This window comes from Leopardus geoffroyi, chromosome A3 (assembly GCF_018350155.1).
Source record: "Leopardus geoffroyi isolate Oge1 chromosome A3, O.geoffroyi_Oge1_pat1.0, whole genome shotgun sequence".
Taxonomy (NCBI): domain Eukaryota; kingdom Metazoa; phylum Chordata; class Mammalia; order Carnivora; family Felidae; genus Leopardus; species Leopardus geoffroyi.
Genome location: NC_059336.1, coordinates 55,528,830 through 55,546,468, shown reverse-complemented (window position 1 = coordinate 55,546,468; position 17,639 = coordinate 55,528,830). Strand labels below are relative to the sequence as shown.

General features: G+C 49.6%; 1 protein-coding gene and 3 long non-coding RNA genes across 10 annotated transcripts in view; 3 read left to right on the top strand and 1 right to left on the bottom strand.

Annotated features, from left to right (window-relative positions):
* LOC123580617 overlaps positions 1-7,468 on the bottom strand; it is a 107,907-nt gene extending 100,439 nt beyond the window's left edge. For 2 of the 6 annotated variants that reach the window (XR_006703397.1, XR_006703394.1), the window contains exon 1: positions 7,242-7,468. This is a non-coding gene — a long non-coding RNA (uncharacterized LOC123580617). The remainder of the gene's footprint in view (positions 1-7,241) is intronic. The other 4 variants (XR_006703396.1, XR_006703393.1, XR_006703395.1 and 1 more) reach the window with 2 other exon arrangements.
* A 1,259-nt stretch (positions 7,469-8,727) lies between these two features.
* Positions 8,728-17,639, top strand: part of LOC123580615 — a 50,483-nt gene continuing 41,571 nt past the window's right edge. Inside the window, exons 1-2 of one of the 2 annotated variants that reach the window (XR_006703387.1) lie at positions 8,728-9,475; positions 9,695-9,754. This is a non-coding gene — a long non-coding RNA (uncharacterized LOC123580615). The remainder of the gene's footprint in view (positions 9,476-9,694; positions 9,755-17,639) is intronic. The other variant, XR_006703386.1, reaches the window with a different exon arrangement.
* LOC123580614 lies at positions 9,838-10,951 on the top strand. The gene is made up of 2 exons (XR_006703385.1): positions 9,838-10,427; positions 10,569-10,951. It is a non-coding gene; the product is annotated as an uncharacterized LOC123580614 (long non-coding RNA).
* On the top strand, positions 11,366-16,307 carry POU3F3 (POU class 3 homeobox 3). Its single transcript, XM_045445560.1, has one exon. The coding sequence runs from the start codon at positions 11,456-11,458 to the stop codon at positions 12,953-12,955; it is 1,500 nt and encodes a 499-aa protein (XP_045301516.1). The 5' UTR covers positions 11,366-11,455; the 3' UTR covers positions 12,956-16,307.

Here is a 17,639-nt window from a genome sequence, read left to right as displayed (position 1 = left end):
CCCCGTCCCGATCAGGACCCAGCAACCAAGCAAAGGCCAGAGGTGTGCGGATTTTTTTTTTTTTAAGACCCACATCTTATAAATGTGAGATTTTTATCAGGCAGTACAGATTACTTAAAGCGTACCGTTTCTCCGCGATCCAATTTTATTAGGATTTACTCTCATTTGTGCTCCACTTCTCTGGGGAAATAATGCTTTGATTAATGTAATCCTGGCCCGGGATCCGCCACATGCCCCTCGCCCCTCTCCCAAGAGAAAGGGCCTGTTTGACAAACAATAACAGAGCAGTAACTCTTACAATCTGCCCACACCTTGGGGGTGGCTGGGGAGAGGGTGACACACGTTCAAACGCCGTTTGCTAAATGTAATGGTAAGAGAAAGGAGCGGGCTCTGCAAGGAGCGAACTTTCCAGACTTAGCCCTGGGCTCCGAGGCTCGGGGAGCTCTCAGGGAGGGACTTCAGATGGGGTGCGCGCGTGGGTGCATGTGCGCGCCTGCCCTCTGCTTGCTCCCAGTGTCTGCCTCTTTGTCCCCAGCCACAGGCCTCCGCCACAGGGATCTGCGCGCTCTCCGTGGGCAGTCCCCGGACCCAGGGCGCGTCTACAGCGCCCACCCGCGGCCCCAAAGCACCTCAAGAACAGATCTTAGGAGATAACCAGGCACCGATCTGTGGTGCCCTGCAGCTGCCAAAACCTCGGCTATAAACCTAGAACGTGGGACCAAATTAAACGGTTCTCCTCATGCATACATGCATGCGTCTATCCATCCATGCATACATGCATACAATACAAATCTTCCGACGCAGGCAAGGAGAGCTGCACCTCGCCCTTGCTTCGGGTTGAGAACGCGCGCCCCCCTTCCCGCTCTCCCTCCTCCCGCGCAGCCCTGGCCCCCCTCCGAAGGGAGAACAACAGCTCAATTACGAAAAGAAGCGAAGGAAAGAAATCCCAGGCTCGGAGGCGCCCGCTGATGCTCCTCTGGTCCCCTTCCCTTACGCCCTGTCCCCACCCCCACCGTCCCCAACTCGGGGAGGGCGGGGACGCGGCAGTGCGAAGGGGTCCTGCCCTGCTCCGCCAGAACAAAGCCCACCGCGGGAGCCCGCGGCCGCGCACGGAGCCGGTGACAAAGGCGGGCGGGCGGCGCCGAGCTCCAAGTCTGCGCTCCTACCGCGGAGCGGGAAGGAGGCCTGGAAGGTGGGGGGGAATCTGCACCCTGTTTTTCCTGCGCTGCACCCTCTGGCTCCTGTGTACCCCGTGACCTGTTAGGGTGACTCAGCAGCGTTCACCTCTTCGCTGTCCGGCACCCCTCTCTCCCTCTCTCTTGTCCTCTTCTGTCCCCAATCTCCCAGCTTTTTTCTCCACCTTACTCCTTTTACCTTTTCTCCTTCTCCCTTTGCCTTTTTTTTTTTTTTTTTTTTTTTTTTTTTTTTTTGTCTCTTTCCATTTTTCTTTGCCTTAGAAAAGCAGTGCTAATTTGACTTCCGAAGGCCGCTGTGGGCGCTCAGACCACAGTTTGAAAGACCTTACAGGGCAGTGCTTAGGGAGAATGGGAGTAATGGGATCGTCTTGCTTTTATTACGCAAACTGTGATCTAAATAAAATAAAATCCAGTCTAAGGAAGCGGAGCTTGGCCCTGGGACCCCCACAAGTTGCCACCTATTAGGGAGAAGTGGCTTCTGACAGCCACAAATTGGGTCGGGGGGGGGGGGGGCTGGGGGTTGGTGAGACCTCGCTGCGGTGGAATGGTTGGAGACCTTGAGCGTTGGTGTCCCCCAAGGCAAACGTTGTTTCTAGGGGAAGCTCCAGTCTGACTTTATAACCCTGGCAAGGAATCGCCCGCCAGACCCCTGCAATGAAATCGCAGTGTTTTCAAACTTAAGGTACTTCCAACAGTCAGCGTTTTTCCAAGTGAAGTTTTACTTGTTTGTTTTTGAGGTGGGAATTAAAAATAAAGGGAACCCCCTCGGCCATTTGAGCAATACATGCTGTGACTTACGGGGATTTTTGCACCCTGATAGAACCCTAAATTAAGATTTGAGGGCTGTCAAGCATCACTGTAAGTCTGGGATCCTCCCCCTTGGGCTTTATTGAGTAAGCAGGCTCCCTACAGAAAATTGGAGAGGAGGGAAGCCTTCGAAGCAACAGAGGACACACAACTTCTAACTTGAGACTAACAAACCCCAGTTACATGAAGCTACAATGAGCAAGGTCACTTAGATCTACTATCAAAGTCTCTTTGCCAGATATTTTAGCACTGAAATTATGTTGCCGCAAACCATGTAGCAGTTGAAGTATCAAATATCAATAAACATTGGTAATCTATTTTAAAGGTGAACAAAATAGCCACACTTTCTTGAAGACCCCCCTGTGGCTGACGGGTCCAGGTTGGGCCTACGGAGGAAGCCAGACGTCAAGTGGGAATTTCCACATTCACAGAAGAGACACCACGTAAGCATCGTTTGGGGGAAATATCCAAAAAGAGCAGCCTTCAGCCTGATAAGCTGAAATCTGCACCCAGCCCCTCAGACAATAGCAAAGTTCAAATGCCAAAAAAAAAAAAACAAAAAAACAAAAAAAACTAATAATAAAAAACAGAGACACCAAAGTGAAAGGATTGTTTCCTAATGTGCCACAATGACTCTTCCCCATCACAAAACTACCCAGTTCCAAGCCAGAAAGGAGACATTTATAATGTATAGGGGACATTTTGGATGGAGAGTGTCCCCAAAGGAGAAAGGAGCTCACTTCTGTTTGAACCACGAGCTCGAAAAATCCAACCACCCCTCTGGCAAAGCTGAGTTAATATTTCTGGGTTTTGTTTTTAAAAACACAGACACAAATACATACGCACGCCTGTGCGCGCACGCGCACGCACCCTCTCACACACACACCCAAGTTGACCTTGGAATATTTTTCTAGCTAGGACACATCCACATGTTTTGGTTAATAAATCATCATCATCACTCTGGTCAATCAGCTGGGTTCTATGTTACCTAGCCCTGTGAATTTAAATTCAAAGAAGACCATTGTGTTGGGGGGTGCAGTTGGGAGGTGAGGGGGGCAGGCAAGAATAGTCCATCACTTTGTGTCAGCCACGGCTTCCCTAGCGATTGGTAGCTTTCATTACCGGACTTGTCAGGTGCATACACAGAGCTAGAGTGGGCAAACTGTTGGAAATGGGTGGTTTTAAAAGCATGCACTCCATAACCAACTTAATCGTGCCTTTTTCATTTACGTTCGACAATCTGAAATGGCCTGTAGTTTAAAGCGCTCCTATGAGCATCAGAAGTAAAGCCTCTTACGATTAAGGCTTTCTCTTAGGGTGAGAAATCATAGTGTCTGAATTTATAATTGCTCCTCCAAACCCATCTTTAAAAAGTAAATGCTTGCTCCTTTCCTACAGATCAGATAAATCAGTTATCACAGTGATACAAAGAACAAGGCTGGGGGGGGGGGCGGTACCCACAGGCTTCAAAAAACTTAGCAAGACCAAGAAACAACTCATCCACTGCCAAGACAACAAATACTGATTTCCACCCAAAAGCTGCTGTTGAAGAGCCCTTTCCTTTGTATATGGCACACAGTATGGGTTGTGAGTGTGCTTAACATTTTAATTTATAAATGTTAATGGCAAATGTGCTTCTATGCCACTAAGGTATCAGAGCACCTCATCATTCTCAAATGGAAGCAAATGAGTAAATACCCATTTTGTGTCTGATGCGTCTGACCCAGGTAATGTTCTTCATTCTCTCTTTTGGCAAAAGCAATTTCACCATCCCCAACGATTAAAAGTCTGTAGCTTTGCCCAGCACTTTGGATCTTAATTCGTACCCAGCTTGATCGGTTCCCACCTCCAAATCATTATAGACTCCTAACACAATTTCTCTAATATGTCGGTTCTCAAATTGACTTGTTGCTTTACCCAGAATTATTATTTTCTTTTTCTTTTACTTTAGGTAACCTAAGACTATAGATATTATAAAGAGCAAGCATTCTTTTTCATTCACGCGTGTGTGTGTGTGTGTGTGTGTGTGTGTGTGTGTGTCTTTAAGTACCTTTGCAAGAAAGGAAAGTAAGTAGCAGTCGAGATAGTAACAATCACAGATCTCCTTAAAAAGTGATACCAAAAAATTATGCACTAAATATGCACAATCTTTGCTTAACTAGTCCTTTTTCAAACTATCTGGCTAAATGGAAAAAGTTTCCTTTCTTCTTAATAATTTTTAAATGAATTTAGCAACCCCGGGCGCATAAAGTAAACTAGGGCTTGGAGTCATTTGTCCAGTTCATGTGAATCTCATCCAGAAGTCTTTTGTCTGAAAAGTCCGGAGAGCTGAAGAAAACGCAATGTTTGGACTCAGATTACACAGTTTCCTCAAATTTCCACCTTGTTTTATTAGCACAAACCTGACAGTACATTTCCTGACTCTAAATGTGAGAGCTCACGGGTGAAAATCGTGGACTTAAAATGTTGTTCAGAGTATCTGCTTCGCTTATATTACTCCCATAATCTCTCAACTCTCCCGGAATGAAATACCATTTATAAATCCAAACCTTGACTTTTTAAAGTGAGTTGCAGAGAAAAATTTCTCATGGCTGGAACCTGGTTGACTTGGAGTTGAGTTAGGAAGAATGAGGTATCTTTTCTCCCCGTCTTCCAGAGGGGCATTGGAGCGTTCATGAAATGTGTCCCCTTCCTAACAGGCGCTGTGACACATTCGCAGGTGCGTTGAACTAGTGAACCGTGGAAGCCAGCTTCTCACTTCCAGTCACTCATGGCTTCCCTAAATCTCCTTGGGAAAATTGTTAGTGACAAACTGACTAATTCCTCAGAACCGGTCAGGATTTGCCCTCCACTCTTTGAGGAAGTTTCCCACACATCTTTGTCATCCTTTTGCCACAATAAAGTTCAGTCTTCTTTGGCGGTATCTAAAAATCTCTGAGGGGGAGAGCTTGTGCCCTGTTACAACTTTTCTCCAACTGTGTCAAGCAAAATTGCCCTAAAAAGTTTCAATCCCACAGTTACCTCTCACCGATGGCTACTTTGTATTTTCTTTTCCCTAACAAGGCTTTCAAGGGTAAATTCAAAATCTACTATAGGAGGTACCCAGAATTGAAGTAGCCATTAAATATCAAATGGAGTAAAAGAGACCTTGGAAGCCTTGACTAAATCTCCAAGAGCTTGAGTTTTATTTAGAAGTCAAAGCATGTATCAAGTTGAAGAATGTTCATTATTTAACAGATAATACCTTAGAAGGCATTTTTGCTCTCTTGACTGCTTCCAAAAAAAATACAACCTGAAATGTAGCTTCTTAACTTATTCTTTTACCCTTAATAATTAAAAAAAAAAAAATTTTTTTTTTGCCTTCACATCCCACTTCTTTTTTCCAGCCTTATATACACTTCACTGAGAGAAATGGACAAATGCTTTTTTTTTTTTTTTTTTAACTGTATTTCCTCCCCCAGGGCCATTTCACAGAGGAGGGTGAGTGGGAGAAGAAGAGGTCATTGTCCCCACATTTAAAACCCTGTGTTATGCAATGAATTCACTACCCATTGTGAATATGCATAGAAAGGTAGGGGTGTTTGCTCCTTTGGCAAGTTTGGAGGAGCAGATTTGCTTTTGAAACAGCTACATTTTACTCAGTACCTGCTAAGACGAGTCAGTGCGCCCCCTGCTGACAAGTCAATAGTGCGACTCCTGAGCACTTCCAAAGTTTATTTTGTTCAGTAAACCGTGTCATATAAAATTAACAACAACCAATAAAATTAGCTTATATGTTTCAACTGTAAAAGTCCAAAACAAAATAAAGCTAGTTTTAGTGGCGCTAGAAATCTCTAGTTTGGCTTCTTCTCTTTGGCTGAACCAAGGTCCTTTTATCTAAAGCCCAGTGCACAAACATATAGCTTAATGTGACTAGTGTTCTTGCTTTTATTTCTTTCTCTATGGCAACCAATATGCTCTGCTCAGAAATGTTCCCCATCAAGGAAACAAATGATCTTCAGGGAGCAGCTCTATATGGCATCTGGTCCAATGGAGCACAGAGAGTTAACCCCAGTCAAAAGCGAGGCTGCCAAGCACGTAAACAAGGAGTGGAAAACTGGCGATCCTTACCCCCCTCCCCAACTGAAATCTCTGCCTCCCTCCTCACAAGCCATTTCACTGATTTGGCATCAACTGTTTCCAAAGAAATTACAGATTTTAAATTGTAAGGTGTTCTGGATGCACAAGTGCAATGAAATTCCAGCCATTTCGATTCTACCCCCTTGTCACACCAGACGCGTCTTCCTTTAAAAAGAACAAAACCAAGAAGCTTTTACAATCCTCTCCAGCCTATTTCACTAAGGTAAGGTGCCCGCACAGGCGTGGACTTGGCCTAGCTATTTCCTCCAGCCATATTTATCTAATTAACTGCACCTAGCAAGTAACTTCCCCCTCGATTTTTACAAAACCCAGGGACAGTGGCAAGGAGAGGGGCAAGGCCGGCTGTCAAAATGGAAAACAAAGTAAAATCGAGTTTTCGATGCTAAAGCTCCAGCTTCCTTTGGGAATAAAGTGTAGGATGTCCTGGTTAGTTTTGATTGATCACCCTCTTTTCAGATGGACTTTCACTACCGAGCTGGGAGGCAGCAACTAAGACTGTTCCCCAGAATCCGCATTAACCAGGGGTGCACTGACTTCCTGCCTCTTCTTCCTCCCCTGCTTCCTTCCACCGCAGCTCTGGACCCTCCCTTTGCCAAGCCCCCCCCATCCCCCTGTTCCCAGCAGGAATCCTCCCCCCCCCCCAACAATCCCAGTCGTGCACACACAGGTCACCACTTCAGCTCTGGCTACAGAAAGGGGGTACCTTCCCCTCTAGTCCTGATTCTCTAGGAAAAACAAAACAAGAAATATGTATAATACTGAGTGCTTTATAATCGCATTTCTAGGGGTTTTCCCCTCTCACAATCAACAATTAAAATTAATAGGACTCTCCTCCCCCACCCCCCAAAAAGTGAAATGCCTCACTGTGGGGAGCTTTGGAATGAGTCCATCTTTTTATGTAATATTTTAGCAGGGTTGGGTTTTTTTTTTTACTCTCCCCGAAGACACTTTTCCTTCCTTCCTTCAAAACAGTTGCTCTGTGAACCCTCTCTTGTCCCAAGCAATGAAAATAAGCTCCCAAACCTATAAGAGCATAAATAAACCGGAAAAGAGGGGGAGAAAAAGAGAAAGCCGGTAAAGAAAATGAAAAACACTTACCCAGCAAACTTCCAGGGTTAGATTTTAAAATAAAAGAAGATGTTTTATTATTTTTTTAAAGGTGCCTGTGGGGGGAAAGGCATATTCTCAACTCCCCAGAACCGATGCATCCTTAGTCTTCCCTTTACACTGACTCCTCTAAACCCAGCTCTCCACCAGTCTATTATTTTCACCAAAATATATGAAAATGTATGCAAATGAAAATCAGCACTAACTGTTCTCCCCTTGTTATATACTTTGGATTTTTTTTCCAGACAAAACAATCACACTCGGCAAAGGGAGGGGGCGGACGGGGTGGGGCCGGGTGGGGGAAGCTGGGGAGCGACTCGAGAACTAAGTACGCGGAAAGGGGGGGGGGGACGAAGGGGACAGACCTCGGAACAGAAGTGTATTTCTGTTATCGAGGAGCACAACGTTTTGGGGGGCTTCCCATACGCACACACACCCTCCTTGAAAAGAAAGAAAGTGGATCTGTTTGCAGAGGCGCTATCACGTTTCATCAGGCCACCTGAGACTGCTTTTGAAAGCGTGTACTGTGAAATTCATAGCAGTAATTTAGACAAAATCCTCACTGTATATTAATGAAAGGCGGCCCCATGGCTCTGTTCCTATCCTCCCCATTCAGTGTAAACAAAACCACGAGACTCTCTCGGTTTTTGAGCCGGATCCAAGCAAAATCGGCAGGAAAGGAAAACACGGGGTGCTGGCACCGACTATTCAGACGTCTGCACCTGGAGATCTCAGATTTATTCAATGAAATCTGTGTTCCATCTTTTATATATACATATACACATACATAAATATAAAAAGGAACCTTAGGGGGACGCAAAGGGGGGAAAAATCCGTTCTGTTTGGGGCTTGGTTACCGATGCCTGTCAGATCTATACCTTAGCAATCATGGCTTTGCTAAAACCTACCTACGACGGTATCTCTCACCCGGCAAGCAGGAGCTGGACGAGATCCTACATAAATCCTACGCGTCTACTGTTAATCTTGAGATCACGCAAAGGCTGCGTAGCTGCGGCTGGGCTGGAGAGCTCTGGCTTTAACTGAGTTCACCTAAGTGCGTTCAGCCGGAGGAATTATTCATCGGGAGAGGGCAGCCCCGCTCACGTTTTAGTCGGAGCACACCGGTGGCTCCGCATCTACCTCCAGGGCCGCCGCTCGGCGGCGGGCGCCGCTGGAACTCGGGACTGCCGGCTGCAGGAGCAGGCTGGGGGCCGCGAGCGCAGGGAAGGCGCACCCACAGCTAGGGGTGCGGGGTGCACGCCCACGCACACTCATTAGGAACGATGTATTTATTGAATGTCCGAGTTGGGTTAGTTCATTGGAAATCCCCGAGGAGGGTTCAATTTGCCCTTGTTTTCGTTGCCACTTTCTCTTTTTTCTTGGTTCGCTGAGGTTCCTCTGTGCAGCGTTTCCGCTTGGCCGCGTCCCCCCACCCCCGCTTCTCCCGCCTACCCTGCGCGCGCCCCCTCCCGTCCCCCTTAACTCTTTCAGCCGGGCTGGGGCTGAGAAAGCGTTTGTCGCCGCCAACCCATCCACTACGCAAGCCCATCTGAGACAGAAGAGAAAGAAAAAGCACCAATGTGTCTAAGAATAGCGAGCAAGCAGAACACCACTAATAACCAGAGTGGAAAAAAAAATGCATATATATGCACACACACGCACAATGTAAGCGGTGGAGGGCGCGGCTAGTGGATCCTGGTTCTTTAGGCCGGCTCCTGCTGCAGTGGGAATTCCTAGAGCCTTTGGGGTGGAATACACTTACGCTGGATCTATAGGGAAAGGTCGACTGATTGCTTTTCAAATACATCGCTGGGCTCTGCTGACCGGCACCCTCCAAACACACAAGGACACGCACGCTACTTGCTAGAATCCCAGAGGAGGGGGGGGGGAGGGAAGAAGGGAGGGAGAGCAGAGAGGCAGAGAGGGGGTGGGGGAGCGAGCGAGCAGCGGCAGCGAGCGGTCCGTCTCGCACGCGCGGGCACCGCGCTGGTCCTGGGCTGCAGGTTTCCCAGATGATGGCATCCGAGAACTTAAACAAAGGGGGACGCCGCCGGCGCAAAGCGGCTGCGGAAAGTTGCGGTGGCGGATTTCCAAGGAGCGTGGCCACGACCCGAACCCTTGGCGATGCGAGCTCTCCCTTTCCACCCCCGCCGAGACAGAAATGGGGGCCTGCTGGTGAAAGAAAAAGGAAACTTTGAAACCACTGGGGATACAGCTGCCTATAGGTATTAGCGTGAATGGTGCATTCTTGCCGCGCGCTTTACAAATCTCTGGCATGGGGGTGGGGAGCGGGGAGGGCAGCAACACAACGCAGTACTAGGTGAAGTGGGTAGGTTGGTATTTTTCATGATTTTTCCCCCTCTTCATATTCCTTCTAACTCCCCCCCTCCCCCCTTTCTCCATGCCTCCCTCCCTTTTCTCTCCCCTTTCATCCCCCTTCCCAGACCGGTTGCGAACCCACAGCGCCGCAGAGGGAACGCCTGCGCCTCGGCCGGACACTAAGAGTTAAGATGTGGCGGAGGGGGTGGCGGGGGAGGGGCGGAGAGGAGAAAGTGGCGAGGGGGAGGGAGGCGGGGGGGGCGGGGGGGGGGACGACAGATTTCCAGCTTCTACGACGCTCTGCCTAAATTAAAAAGCAACCAATCGGAACGGCCGGAAGGGGGGCCGCGCGTCCTGAGCCAGTCATTCCGGGCCTGCCAATCACCCAGCGGGTAGCCAATCAGCGGGGGCCCTGGTGCTCGACTTCCTTGTATTTGGGAAAGTGTGGTGGTGGGTGCGCGCTCGCGGCGGAGGGTAAACATTCGACAGTCCCTGCTCTGAGAGGGAGGGACAGAGAGCGAACTGTCAGATCCCTGCGAGAGCGGGCGGGCGAGCGAGGGAGAGGGAGTGAGAGAGAGAGAGAGAGAGGGAGGGAGAGGGAAAGTGAGAGAGGGAGAGAGCGCGAACGAGGGCGCAGAGCGAGCTCCCGCTGCAACTCCGCTCCGGCTTGGCCAGCGCCAGCGCCGTCGGTGCACTCTACGAGCCGTGCAACGTGCCCACTGGAGTTGGTTGTGTATCAAGGATCCCCTATATGCACACACACACCTCCACCTCCACCAATGCACTCTTCTTCCTCCTCCTCCTCCAGACAACTGCTGGGAAAAAAATAAAACACCAACCCCAACCGTCAGCAACAAGGTAACAGAGCCATTCGACCTCATTTTTCTCCTGTTCAATTTTTTCCTTGTTATATTTGTTTCCTAATTTCTGCCCAAAAGGAAAGATGTCGCATCAGACTGTGACTGTTGCGAGGAGAATGAAAAAGGACTCTTGTTTCAGAGGCAACCAAGAGCTCCGGCAATAGCAACTTCAGAGAAATGCACCATCGCAAGAAGTTTTCCTAGGACAGAACAAAACTTGAAACGAAAGGACCAGAGGAGGAGAGCAGGAGCCAGCCTCTCCTCTCCGCACACGCGAGCAGCCAGCATCACCACGCCTTCAAGGACGGAAAAAAAGTTTTACTACTCTAAGGGAAAACGAGTGAAATGTGTTCCTGAGGAGGAGAGAAGAGAGCGGGCAAGGGAAGCAGCGGTCCGGTTGCTGGTCACCCACAATTTGGTTAAGGAAGAAAGGAACGGCTGCTTTCTTTGTTGTCTCCCGTGAAATCTTCACTTAGCAGGTGGACTGAGCCCCGCGCCCGGGCAGAGTCCGCGCTCGGCGGAGGACGGCAAGAGGAGCGGGAGCCGGCGCGCCCCGCCAAAGAGCCCGGAGCGCAGGCCCGCGCCCTGCCCGGTGAGCCCCGCTGGAGCGAGCGGAACGCGCCGGGGCTGGGGGGCGGCCACGACCCCCCCTGAAGGGGGCGGCCACGGAGCGCGCCCCGAGAAGCGAGCCCCCCTCCCTAGAGCGCTGCTCCTGCTGCTCCTGCTGCTGCTGCTGCTGCTGCTGACCAAGGCCGGCCGGCGACCCCCGCGCCCTGCCGAGCGGCCTTGCAGCTGCAGCCGGGGGCCGCGGCGGCGGCGGCGGCGGCGGCGGGGGCGGAGGCGGCGGAGGAGGAGGCGGCGGCGAAGGCGGCGGGGCCGGCCGGGGCCCGGGGCGGGGGCGGGGGAGGAGGGGGGGGAGGAGGCGGGAGGCGGGGGGGCGCGGCGGCGGCGGCGGCGGCGGCCGCGGCTGCTGCTGCTGCGGCGGCGGCGGTGGTGGCGGCGGTGGGGTGGCGGGAGCGGAGCGGCATGGCCACGGCGGCTTCTAACCCCTACCTGCCGGGGAACAGCCTGCTGGCGGCCGGCTCCATTGTACACTCGGACGCGGCGGGAGCCGGCGGCGGCGGGGGCGGCGGCGGCGGGGGCGGCGGCGGCGGCGCGGGCGGCGGCGGGGGCGGCATGCAGCCCGGCAGCGCCGCCGTGACCTCAGGCGCCTACCGAGGGGACCCGTCCTCCGTCAAGATGGTCCAGAGCGACTTCATGCAGGGGGCCATGGCCGCCAGTAACGGCGGCCATATGCTAAGCCACGCGCATCAGTGGGTCACGGCCCTACCCCACGCCGCCGCCGCCGCCGCCGCCGCTGCCGCCGCCGCCGTGGAGGCCAGCTCGCCGTGGTCCGGCAGCGCCGTGGGCATGGCCGGCAGCCCCCAGCAACCGCCGCAGCCGCCGCCGCCGCCGCCGCCGCAGGGCCCCGACGTGAAGGGCGGCTCCGGTCGCGACGACCTGCACGCGGGCACCGCGCTGCACCACCGCGGGCCGCCGCACCTCGGGCCCCCGCCGCCGCCCCCGCACCAGGGCCACCCGGGGGGCTGGGGGGCCGCCGCCGCCGCAGCCGCCGCCGCCGCCGCCGCCGCAGCCGCCGCACACCTCCCGTCCATGGCCGGGGGCCAGCAGCCGCCGCCGCAGAGTCTGCTCTACTCGCAGCCCGGGGGCTTCACGGTGAACGGCATGCTGAGCGCGCCCCCGGGCCCGGGCGGCGGCGGCGGCGGCGCGGGCGGCGGCGCCCAGAGCCTGGTGCACCCGGGGCTGGTGCGCGGGGACACGCCCGAGCTGGCAGAGCACCACCACCACCACCACCACCACGGGCACCCGCACCCGCCGCACCCGCACCACGCGCAGGGGCCTCCGCACCACGGCGGCGGCGGCGCGGGGCCCGGGCTCAACAGTCACGACCCGCACTCGGACGAGGACACACCGACGTCGGACGACCTGGAGCAGTTCGCCAAGCAGTTCAAGCAGCGGCGCATTAAACTCGGCTTCACGCAGGCCGACGTGGGGCTCGCTCTGGGCACTCTGTACGGCAACGTGTTCTCGCAAACCACCATCTGCCGCTTCGAGGCCCTGCAGCTGAGCTTCAAGAACATGTGCAAGCTCAAGCCGCTGCTGAACAAGTGGCTGGAGGAGGCGGACTCGAGCACCGGCAGCCCCACGAGCATCGACAAGATCGCGGCGCAGGGCCGCAAGCGCAAGAAGCGGACCTCCATAGAGGTGAGCGTCAAGGGCGCGCTCGAGAGCCACTTCCTCAAGTGCCCCAAGCCCTCCGCGCAGGAGATCACCAACCTGGCCGACAGCCTGCAGCTGGAGAAGGAGGTGGTGCGGGTCTGGTTCTGCAACCGGCGCCAAAAGGAGAAGCGCATGACGCCGCCCGGGATCCAACAGCAGACGCCCGACGACGTCTACTCGCAGGTGGGCACCGTGAGCGCCGACACGCCGCCGCCGCACCACGGACTGCAGACGAGCGTGCAGTGAAGGCAAGGGGCGCAGCGCGAAGAGGGCCGCCGCCGCCGCCGCCGCCGCCGCCTCCGCAGCCGCTGTCAGCACCGCCGCCAACCCCCGCCGCCGCCGCCGCCGCCGCCGCCGCCGCGCCGACCCGCACCGGGGCCGCACCGGGCCCAGGCCAGTCCGCCGCCCTCCCCTCCGCCCAAAGACAAACATGCCCGCCCTTGGAGGAAAGAGAGAGAGAGAGAGAGAGAGAGAGAGAGAGAGAGAGAGAGAGACGGACCAAGAAGACATTTCTGAAGTCCAAGGAAGGAGGGGCAAAACACAAAACAAAAGCGTAACAAATACCCAGACTGTTTTATATACGTATATATAACAAACAAAACCGGAAGAGAAAAAGGAGGCGATCATGAGATCTCGTTTATACTGTGGTGGTGTTTCCTTTTTGTTTTTCTGTTTTCTTTTTAAAGAAGGGTGAAGATGCCTAGCGCACCAAAACTGCACTCGTGAGGTTTTCCCCACCCTAGGAAGTCCTACATGGCAACAGTGGACAGCACCTAGCACCTGCCTCGTCCTCGCCTCTTAAAAAAAAAAAAAAAAAAAAAAAAAAAAAAAAAAGCAGCTCCCCCCACCGCCCCCGCTCTCCTTTTCACTCCCCCCATCCAAAGGGCTGACTAAAGTGATCTACCGAAACTTTCTTTCCTGGGAGCGACGTGCAAGAAAGCAGAGGCACCCTGTTTTAGTTGGCCATGTTAAAGTCATTTGGGGACAAATGGACTATGAAATAGGAAGGAGAAAACAAAGAACAGTCTTCAGGAAAAAAAAAAAAAAAAGAAAGCAAGCAAGAAAGAAAATATTCACAGCTTTTGAAATTAACAGACTGAATAGCAAAGCCAAAAGAAAAAGTCTTCTCAAAGTAACCTTGGAAATAAAGCATCACGAAAGAGCAGAGGGATGGGCGAGGGAGAAGGGGACGGCTACCCAGGAGTGGGGGAGGCCAGGCTGAGTCGGGCAGGGCGGGTGGACTGGGCTAGGAGCAAGGCCCCGCCACCAGCCCCGGCTTTAACGGCGGGCACTCGGGTGGATGAGGCCTAAAGATTCCACCGCGAATATTTTTTTTATTAATATTTTTATTTTTTATTTCTGGACTGACTCAGATAAAGAGATTTAGAAGGACTGAGCACCAGCCGCTGCACTCCTCTGGACTTCTCTCCTCAATCCGTTGCCAACTTTGATTGAATGGGTGCTGTGGATGTGATTATATAATACTGCCATTTCCAAGCAGTGTTTTTGGTAGGTTTTAATAAACAGACTTTTCAAAAGACGGCAATATAGAATTGTTAGATCCGTTGTTGATCTAAAAATATTTGCTTTATATTTTCATTAAATGACTTCTTTTAATATTTTATTCAGAATACTTATGAACTGCTGCAAAACGGTAATTTATTTTTCCCCAGATCTTGTATTACGTGTTTTTTTCAGACGAGCACAAATCAAAATGAAATGAAAATATGGACAGTTGCTAGGTAGTAAGGGTATCTTTTGATGTGATCATTTGATTGTAATTTAATTTGAGTAGTGATTCCGTAAGAGCTGATCGAGAAAATAAATTTGTTAGAATGAAATAGTCTGTGTCTGATGCATACACACTATGTGGGAAGAAAAGAGTTCTTTAGGAAATATTTTTTTACTAATGCAAATCCTTAAGTGGTAGCACTGAGGAAGCAGAGCCTGCTCCACGAAATACGGAGTAAGGGACAGACGTGACAGAAACTGCTAGTACTTTAACATAGTTGTCACTCCTCGTTAATCCATAAATTTCACAACATTTTTCTCTCCCTTGGTTTTAGTGGGTGTTTTTAGTGTTTTTAGGTGAGATTGTCTAAATACTAGTTCTTTTCTCGGAGATACCTGTGTCCTTTATCATCTTGACCAGAAGATTGGACTACATCACCAGTAAAAATGTGCCAACTGGTTATTAATGGCTAATACATAGCTCCCCCCCACCCACCCACCCAAGTTCACCCTCTCTTTTCCCTCCCTTCCCCCCACCATATTGCTAGGTCTCTTTCCTCTTTTTCTGAAGGCTAGTAGTTGTAAAGAATAGCTTACAAGTCTATAAGATATTTTTATATTAATCACTTCCCATTAATAACTATATGAAGTTCAGTTTAAATTATTAGGCTGTTTTGGGTTTTCTGTTTCGTTTTAGTTGTTTTCCTTGTACTGAAAGAATGTAGTTCTAAAATCCTGATTAGGGTCCACACTGCATTACCCCCAGTGTGATTACCAGCTCAGACTTTCTATGTCCCTGTCTTTCCCCAGTATGATTCCATATCTACTTTACTGGTGCTGGGGGGTTGAGCTTTTTTTGATCACTCCTCAGATACACCATGCAGAGCGGTCACATTTATCAAGTCAATGTATCAATATTTACCATGTGGGAAAATGAAAGTGTAATGCCTCAGGTTGTGAGTCCTACCGATGCAAAAGGCTCTGCTCAGTTGAGTCCCTTCGTCTTGTACTTAAAAAAAGTATTTGGGAGTGACACAGCAATGATTTTATGGATTAATTTCCTCCTAATCTCATTTAGCTGTCACTCACTCTTTGCCTTCTCTCATCTTCCTCTCTCTTCCTCTGATATCGATGCAGGGGTTAAAAAACCCGGAAAACTGTGAGAGCAACAGGAACAGTTATTTCTTCCAGACAGACCCTGTGTCATTTTCATAAATCAAGCCCAGCCAGATGGCCGTGTATTGGGTTGCATTATTTTAAGCACCAAATCGTACTAAAAATCACAATCATTTTGATTTGTGAAATCTGAAAAAGGCCACATTTATTAAACAGAGAGAAGGAAAAAAATGAAAACAAGAAACCACAATTTACTTTCCTTTGCCTTCATGTCTCCTCCTTCTCTTGCTATTGTAATCTCTCTGCCCAGCAAATTTACAACCTGGAGGGGGGGTCGGGGGTGGGGACAAACTTTATCATTTTCTGAGGGTCTGCAGGGGCAAGCAAAACAGGCCTCCTGAGAAAGCTGAGGATTGGGTGTGGTTGTTTTTATATGGTGAATACTACTGGCACGTGAGATGAAATCCTATTTTCCCTACAGGAATGGTAGTGGTTGATTAGACAGAGAATAGGTCTATTTAAAATTTTAGGAGGTATTTGCTTACTTGATTTGGCTGACAACAAAAGAGCTAACATTAGATTTCACACTGTTTTCTATTAAAAAGCAACCTTTTTTGCTGATTACTTTGGAAGGAGCCCCAGATTTAAGGGTAGCAGAGTAACTTTTCATTGGCGAAGAAGAGAAAGCAAGCCCATTTTATTTCATCATTTTGCATTTTTTACAGTGAGCTCATGCTTGCACTCCATATTTTTTTTTTTAAAAAAATCAACCCTTTGAATGTATTTACAAAATGAAATTCATGTTTGAAAAACAAAAGAGGGCAGCTATAACTGAGAGGTTTTGTGCTAAGGCTTATATTGTTACACATGTAAATAATGAAAATATTGTTATATATCACCAGATCTTTTTAATGAATTTGGTCATTGTGTTCCTTTGCAGCGCAAGTGTCTTGTGCTTCGTAAAGTGCCCATTTGTTTCCTCCATTTCAATCCACCCCTCCTCCCCTTCCAACCCAAAGGAAAGTGACAAAGTTCTGTTCCATCAATCTGGCTAATCCTGAGCTAGGCCCATTTATAGTTTGCAGTGTCCTGTGGCTCCTGATCACTTGTCCAAGCCCCTGTCACCTCAACCACCCAACCATCTTCCCTTGCAAGTCTGGGCGATAAATCATTCAAGGTGTATTTAAAATAGTCACTTTACTGTTGTTGCTCTGCCTTTTTTTTTTTTTTTTTTAAAGTACTTAGCCAAGGACTACTTCTTTGTTCCAAAATAGAACTGTTCATTATTGATCTTAGAGTTTCCCTCTGCTTCCCTGTAGCCTCCAGTGTTCGCTTATTACCATGCTCATAATCTGTTTTGTATGAATGGTTTTCAACATTCAGAGAATAATTGGTTCTAATATTAAATGCAGTATATACTATTGATAGTTTTATCGATAAGTGTAATATTTTAAATAATTTTAACAATTAAATTTGTTTTTTAAATTATATATTTGTAAAGTATTTATCCTGTTGGAAGCAACAATATATTGTTGTATTTATTCGTTTATTTTTGTAATAAATGATCAACCTCTTCAAGCTAAATCAAAAATGACACTTTTATATATTTATACAAAATGCTTTTTAGGATATGGGCATATTTGCACCAATTTGTATGTAAATAGAGCAAGAGCCATCAATAACTTGTAGCTTTCAGAACTAAATTGAAGGAAGAAACATTCTCTCCACATGGAGTTTAGTTTGCCCAAGTTCCAGGGTAATTAATCAAACTCTAAAATGGATGAACAAGTATTGGCACTGGATGCAGACTTGAAATTAATTATTTAGGTGGTGGACCTGGTTTTTTTCAAGGCAGAAGGATAGAATCGAAAGAATTCTCTTCTTTCATGAAATGCACGTGGCTGACCGGACTGATTAGAACAGATGCTATGTATCGGTGATAAAACCTAATACCTGGCTGTGCTCAGACATCTATGCTGGGGGGAAAGGTGTTGAGAGTTTTGAGTTAAGACTGCGAGGCTATCAGTGACTCAGAAACAAGGTGATGTAGGAAGGAAGAGCTGTGTTATGTTTGTTTTTTTAA